This window comes from Canis aureus, chromosome 11, assembly GCF_053574225.1.
Source record: "Canis aureus isolate CA01 chromosome 11, VMU_Caureus_v.1.0, whole genome shotgun sequence".
NCBI classification, from domain to species: Eukaryota; Metazoa; Chordata; class Mammalia; order Carnivora; family Canidae; genus Canis; species Canis aureus.
Window position 1 is genome coordinate 18,922,778 of NC_135621.1, and position 8,088 is coordinate 18,930,865.

The window sequence follows — 8,088 nt, forward strand, 5'->3', positions numbered from 1 at the left end:
CCATGGCCCATAATAGTGTATTTTCAGCAAAAAGAGATCAATATTTAACTTCAGATAATACTAAATGTGAGATCCAGTAGAAATTGGACAGTTGCTGAAGGAAAACATTTGTTTTTGGATTTCATAGATTACTCATCACTGTGGATATTTTTAAGATTCTATATTCTAACCTCAATCCTGTTTTAACTTTTTTATGTCCTATAGGGCACATATATTTTCCATTCTAAAGGGGGGGAAGAAAGGATCGGCAATGAAAAACCACACAGTACCCACAGAGTTCATTCTTCTAGGGCTATCAGATGACCCAGAGTTTCAGATTGTGATTTTTCTCTTTTTAATTATCACATACATATTCAGTGTCACTGGAAATTTGACCATCATCACTCTCACCTTGGTGGACTCCCATCTACAGACCCCTATGTATTTCTTCCTCAGGAACTTCTCTGTATTAGAAATATCCTTTACAACCGTCTGTATTCCTAGGTTTCTGGGCACAATTATCACCAGAGACAAAACTATTTCATACAATAATTGTACAGCTCAGTTGTTTTTCTTCATCTTCATGGGCATAACTGAGTTTTATCTTCTAACTGCTATGTCCTATGATCGCTATGTAGCCATCTGTAAACCCTTGCATTACACGACTATCATGAACAAAAGAGTCTGCATTTTACTTGTCTTTTGTGCATGGCTGGCAGGATTCTTAAATATCTTCCCGCCAGTTATTCTTTTCCTCCAGTTAGATTACTGTGGCTCCAATGTCATTGATCACTTTGCTTGTGACTATTTTCCCCTCTTGCAATTATCTTGCTCAGACACATGGCTCCTAGAAGTGATTGGTTTTTACTCTGCAATAGTGATTCTGCTTTTCACTCTGGCACTAATAATTCTATCCTACATGTTCATCATTAGAACAATTCTGAAACTGCCATCTGCCAGTCAGAGAAAAAAGGCATTTTCTACATGCTCCTCGCACATGATTGTCATTTCCATCTCTTATGGAAGCTGCATATTCATGTATGCCAACCCCTCTGCAAAAGAAAAGGCATCCTTGACCAAAGGAGTAGCTATTCTTAATACTTCTGTTGCTCCTATGATGAATCCATTTATATATACCCTGAGGAATCAGCAAGTAAAACAAGCCTTTAAGGATACTATCCAAAAGGTTCTGTTTTTCTCCAGTAAATGAAAGTATTGCCATTAAAAGAATGAAGTTTTTGTAGATGCTATTATTCACACTTTCTCAAAACCCCGTTTCCTTTACTAGAGCTATTTATTTTACTTTTTCTTCATTCCCATATTAAAATTTCCCAGTCGTTGAACTCAATAAATTTGATAAACTGAATATCGTTCCATAACTTTCTGTACTTTCATGTGTTTTATTCAAATGTGTTTAGATGAAGGAATACATTTGGATTCGTGGTTATGGTTTTGAATGGAAGTGGTTTGCCTTTGAAGAGACACTGAGCATTTAGTTTGATAGAAAGATTGTCAGGATAGATGCAGATTTCTGAACTTTTCATTCTTATCCAGTAATAGGCATGAATGTTGGTAGAAAAATGTAATTCTATTTGTCATATCCATGAAACCAAATAAACACAATCACCAGGAGATTGAGAATAAAATACAAATATCTACTCAAATATTTTAAAAGATTAGAAATTCATGCATAATACAAATCTTTATACTGTTTATAATAATGATGATACTAATGAGAAGAGAAGGAAAGTAGAAGGGATAGAAGGTAACATAACACTTTTCAGCAATTCCTATATTCTATATCTATTGTTTGTATTGACTCATTTAATCCTACCATCAACTTTATGAGATGTTTTTAATCATTATTCTCTTTTAGTCAGAGGTATTTTTCTTTAGGTAGATCAAATACCTCCAAAAATTAAAAAATAGGTAGACAACAGACAACGTAAAATATATCAAATGTATAAAGGGCACAAAACTATGATAAACCAGTGAAAGTTCATCTTTCTGGACAAGTGAGCTTTATTTGTGGCATATAGAACTGACTTTAGAGTTTGGGAAGTATGGAAGAGAACTTACATCTATTGATAATATTCTACACATTCTATTTTATATTAAGCAAACCACGAATTTATTTTATTTATTTTACAAAACAAATTAGAAAGTGAGCCTTATTATCTCTAATTTATAGGTGAATGAACACAGTGAAATCAACGTTGAGAGTTTTTTCTTTCTTAAATTTTATTTATTTATTCATGAGGGACACAGAGACACAGAGAGAGGCAGAGACACAGGCAGCAGGAGAAGCAGGCTCCATGCAGGGAGCCCGACGTGGGACTCAACCCCAGGTCTCCAGGATCACACCCTGGGCCGAAGGTGGCACCAAACCGCTGAGCCACCGGGGCCACCCAGCGTTGAGAGTTTAAAATATAGTGATGGCAGCTTTCATAACTAGGATTCAGTACATTCATCATATACTCAGTTCGTTAACCTCAAAATCCAGACTTGTTCGGTTACTTTCATTTTCACATTGAGTTCCATTTGTAATAATTTATGAATAAAAGCTCATGTTCAATATTAGAATTGTTACATTAAAGGTCTTTCTAATGTGTGATGGACTCATTCAGATTTTTCTTACTTATGGCAGGCATTGGGGGTACTGATGAAAAAGGAGGATTATTGCGTGGGGAGAAAAAAACAACATGTAATTAAAATTTAGTTTGATAAATGCAGCAACTTGGGTGTGAGTAGCCTATAGGCCAGAGGATGTTATCATTGTCAAAGAAAATGTCAGTTTTCCCGTCTTTCCTCTTAGCACAATTATGGTCAGTTTCACAATAATCACTAAATGTTGGCTCTTTTAACCCTAAAGCCACATGCATTGTCTGCTTTGGCTTTCACTCTTATTTCATTTCTTGGTCATTCTCATATATGTTATACCAGAAAAAAAGTCACATTATTTCCGCAGTGAAAAGGGTTTTTGGGAATAGGATTATGATACTCTCAAGACTCTCCAAAATGGCTCCCTCTACCCTCAAACTGTATTGTGAATCATACATTCATCATATACTCAGTTTAACCTGCTAACACTCCATATCTATTACACTCTCAGATCTATTTGAAATAATTTATTTATTTTTAAAAGATTTTATTTATTTACTCATGAGAGACACACAGAGAGAGAGGCAGACACACAGGCAGAGGGAGAAGCAGGCTCCATGCAGGGAGCCCCATGTGGGACTGGATCCTAGGACTCCAGGATCACGCCCTGGACTGAAGGCAGCGCTAAACCACTGAGCCACATGGGCTGCCCTATTTGAAAGAATTTATATCGACCACAGTCTAGATTTCTAAGACTCTTTCAGGCATTTATCACCTTACATCTAGGAAACACTGAAGTATGTTTGTCAAATTAAATCCATGCACAAACAAGACAAACTAAGAGAAAAACCAATAACAATACTCAATACCTGTATGTTGCTATTAACAGCTTTCTATGAGGAGAATAAGAATCTCAAAAATATAATTTCTTCCTAATTCTTATGGGGAATGTTCATTCAGATGTTATTTCTTTTCTTAAATTTTTTTATTGGAGTTCAATTTGCCAACATATAGCATAACACCCAGTGCTCATCCCACCAAGTGCCCCCCTCAGTGTCTGCCACCCAGTCACCCCAACCCCCTGCCCACCTCCCCTTCCACTACCCCTTGTTCATTTTCCAGAGTTACGTGTCTCTCATGACAGATGTTATTTCTAAAAAGTCTTTCAAAACAACTACATTGCAGGCATGTGCTAGACATTTGGATCAATAGAGTATACCATATCCACCTTATAAGGTTTCAAGCAACACATAAACAGATAGACATTTAGATATAGAATTGATCTTATATGAAAACATATACCAGGGCCATATAAATATAAAACATGGGGTTACTATAAAACAGCATTTGTAGTAATGCAATAAGAATTCCAAAAGAAAATAAGAAATATAATTAAATGGGTATTCTGGGCAGAGAATAATGATTGCAAAAGACAGTCGTGAAAGCAAAAGATGTGAGTAGTGAATCACGTGGAAAGAAACAAAGCAACAAGTAGCCATTGCTTCTCTTGTATGCTTTCCATGAAAAGCTAATTTTATTGACTCAATTTAACATGCACAGAAAAAAATTTATGCTATAAAATAGATACTTTCCTCATGTGAATACTTCATATATTTATTTTCTTTTGTTATAAGGTAACAATACAGCTTACTAAGGCGTGCTGGCGCTGGGGCTTGCCCAGGTGCTTTTGAGGTGGAAAACCCAGGTGTTTTTCCAATTCTTGAGCAAGGACACCAGGCAGTTGACGGTTACGTGGATGTTGTAACAAGCTCCTCACCTGGCCATGGCCACCGCCAGACACAGCACCTTCCCCATCTGGACTCTGGCGGTGAGCCTCACTTCGTCCCCTTTGGCCACCATAGCCTGGAAGGGTACTTGCCAGCTCGTTCAGGCTGGGACTGGAGACCTGTGGGGATGTGCTTGGTCACAGATTCTGAAGCCAAAAAGGCGTCATCCTTCTTGGCCTGCATCTTGACTAATTTTTTATTATTGTTGAGTTTGTTCAGCATCTCAGGGTCCATGTGGAGAACACACACAATATTGGCCTCATCACTGCCAGTCCCCCAAAAGACTTAAGGAGTACTTGGGGCGCACAGTGGAACTAAGCCTGATAGTGCCAGAGAAGTGTTTGTCCTTCTGAGCATCAGAGTAGTTCAAGCTAGCCTGCTGCTCCACCGTCTCTGATAATTTCAGATACTGGTGCTGGTACCGGGATGGACTTCCCACAACACTGGTACAGGGTGTTGCTGGAGACTTCGCTGCTTGTCAAACTTCATAGCACGATAATCAGAAAAGAGAGCAAATTTATGTGTTTTAAACTATGTTGAACATTTTACCGGCCCATCTAGGATTTTAAATGGGTCCCTTTAATGGGTATGTTTTTCTCCTCCTTTTTTTTTTTTTGTTATTGTTCTTCCTTTCTTTATTTTTTTTAATAAATTGATTTTGTATTGGTGTTCAATTTACCAACATACAGAATAACACCCAGTACTCATCCCGTCAAGTGACCCCCTCAGTGCCCGTCACCCACTCACCCCCACCCCCCACCCTCCTCCCCTTCCACCACCCTAGTTCGTTTCCCAGAGTTAGGAGTCTTTATGTTCTGCTTCCCTTTCTGATATTTCCCACACATTTCTTCTCCCTTCCCTTATATTCCCTTCCACTATTATTTATATTCCCCAAATGAATGAGAACATACACTGTTTGTCCTTCTCCGATTGACATACTTCACTCAGCATAATACCCTCGGTTCCACCAACGTTGAAGCAAATGGTGGGTATTTGTCACTTCTAATAGCTGAGTAACATTCCATTGTATACATAGACCACATCTTCTTTATCCATTCATCTTTCGATGGACACCGAGGCTCTGTCCACAGTTTGGCTATTGTGGACATTGCTGCTAGAAACATCGGGGTGCAGGTGTCCCGGCGTCTCATTGCATCTGAATCTTTGGGGTAAATCCCCACAGTGCAAATGCTGGGTCACGGCAGGTCTACTTTTAACTCTTTGAGGAACCTCCACACAGTTTTCCAGAGTGGCTGTACCAGTTCACATTCCCACCAACAGTGTAACAAGGTTCCCTTTTCTCCGCATCCTCTCCAACATGTGTGGTTTCATGCCTTCTTAATTTTCCCCATTCTCACTGGTGTGAGGTGGTATCTCATCGTGGTTTTGATTTGTATTTCCCTGATGGCAAGTGATGCGGAGCATTTTCTCGTGTGCATGTTGGCCATGTCTATGTCTTCCTCTGTGAGATTTCTCTTCATGTCTTTTGCCCATTTCATGATTGGATTGTTTGTTTCTTTGGTGTTGAGCTTAAGAAGTTCTTTATAGATCTTGGAAACTAGCCCTTTCTCTGATACGTCATTTGCAAATATCTTCTCCCATTCTGTAGGTTGTCTTTTAGTTGTGTTGACTGTAACATTTGCTGTGCAAAAGTTTCCTATCTTGATGAAGTCCCAATAGTTCATTTTTGCTTTTGTTTCTTTTGCCTTCGTGGATGTATCTTGCAAGAAGATACTGTGGCCGAGTTCAAAAAGGGTGTTGCCTGTGTTCTCCTCAAGGATTTTGATGGAATCTTGTCTCACATTTAGATCTTTCATCCATTTTGAGTTTATCTTTGTGTATGGTGAAAGAGAGTGGTCTAGTTTCATTATTTTTATTTTTTTAATTTTTATTTATTTTTGATAGTCACACAGAGAGAGAGAGAGGCAGAGACATAGGCAGAGGGAGAAGCAGGCTCCACCCACCGGGAGCCTGACGTGAGATTTGATCCCGGGACTCCAGGATCGCACCCTGGGCCAAGGCAGGCGCTAAACCACTGTGCCACCCAGGGATCCCTAGTTTCATTCTTCTGCATGTGGATGTCCCATTTTCCCAGCACCATTTACTGAAAAGACTGTCTTTCTTCCAATGGATAGTCTTTCCTCCTTTATCGAATATTAGTTGAACATAAAGTTCAGGGTCCACTTCTGGGTTCTCTATTCTGTTCCATTGATCTATGTGTCTGTTTTTGTGCCAGCACCACACTGTCTTGATGACCACAGCTTTGTAGTACAGCCTGAAATCTGCATTGTGATGCCCACAGCTATGGTTTTCTTTTTTAAAATTCCCCTGGCTATTCGGGGTCTTTTCTGATTCCACACAAATCTTAAAATAATTTGTTCTAACTCTCTGAAGAAAGTCCATGGTAATTTGATAGGGATTGCATTAAATGTGTACATTGCCCTGGGTAACATTGACATTTTCACAATATTAGTTCTGCCAAATCATGAGCATGGAATATTTTTCCATCTCTTTGTGTCTTCCTCAATTTCTTTCAGAAGTGTTCTATAGTTTTTAGGGTATAGATCCTTTACCTCTTTGCTTAGGTTGATTCCTAAGTATCTTATGCTTTTGGGTGCAATTGTAAATGGGATTGACTCCTCAATTTCTCTTTCTTCAGTCTCATTGTTAGTGTATAGAAATGCCATTGATTTCTGGGCATTGATTATGTATCCTGCCACACTACCAAATTGAGTTCTAGCAATCTTGGGGTGGAGACTTTTGGGTTTTCTATGTAGAGTATCATGTCATCGGCGAAGAGGGAGAGTTTGACTTCTTCTTTGCCAATTTGAATGCCTTTAATGTATTTTTGTTGTCTGATTGCTGAGGCTAGGATTTCCAATACTATGTTGAATAGCAGTGGTGAGAGTGGACATCCCTGTCTTGTTCCTGATCTTAGGGGAAAGGCTCCCAGTGCTTCCCCATTGAGAATGATATTTTCTGTGGGGTTTTCGTAGATAGCTTTTAAGATGTCGAGGAAAGTTCCCTTTATCCCTACACTCTGAAGAGTTTTGATCAGGAATGGATGTTGTATTTTGTCAAATGCTTTCTCTGCATCTAATGAGAGGATCATATGGTTCTTGGGTTTTCTCTTGCTGATATGATGAATCACATTGACTGTTTTACGAGTGTTGAACCAGCCTTGTGTCCCAGGGATAAATCCTACTTGGTCATGGTGAATAATTTTCTTAATGTACTGTTGGATCCTATTGGATAGTATCTTCTTGAGAATTTTTGCATCCATGTTCATCAGGGATATTGGTCTGTAATTCTCCTTTTTGGTGGAGTCTTTGTCTGGTTTTGGAATTAAGGTGATGCTGGCCTCATAGAACAAATTTGGGAGTACTCCATCTCTTTCTATCTTTCCAAACAGCTTTAGTAGAATATGTATGATTTCTTCTTTAAACGTGATAGAATTCCCCTGGAAGCCATCTGGCCCTGGACTCTTGTGTCTTGGGAGGTTTTTGATGACTGCTTCAATTTCCTCCCTGGTTATTGGCCTGTTAAGGTTTTCTATTTCTTCCTGTTCCAGTTTTGGTAGTTTGTGGCTTTCCAAGAATGCGTCCATTTCTTCTAGATTGCCTAATTTGTTGGCGAATAGCTGTTCATAATATGTTTTAAAATCGTTTGTATTTCCTTGGTGTTGGTAGTGATCTCTCCTTTCTCATTCAAGATTTTATTA

General features: G+C 38.8%; 1 protein-coding gene across 1 annotated transcript; it reads left to right on the forward strand.

The window, feature by feature from the left end:
- Positions 1 to 250: 250 nt before the first annotated feature.
- LOC144322980 (olfactory receptor 6C3-like) lies at positions 251 to 1,189 on the forward strand. The gene has a single exon (XM_077913192.1). It carries the CDS (start codon positions 251 to 253, stop codon positions 1,187 to 1,189), a length of 939 nt encoding a protein of 312 aa, XP_077769318.1.
- Positions 1,190 to 8,088: the final 6,899 nt, after the last annotated feature.

Excerpts from the sequence above, each read along its gene's own strand:
- LOC144322980 (XM_077913192.1), top strand. The coding sequence starts at position 251 with ATGAAAAACCACACAGTACCCACAGAGTTCATTCTTCTAGGGCTATCA.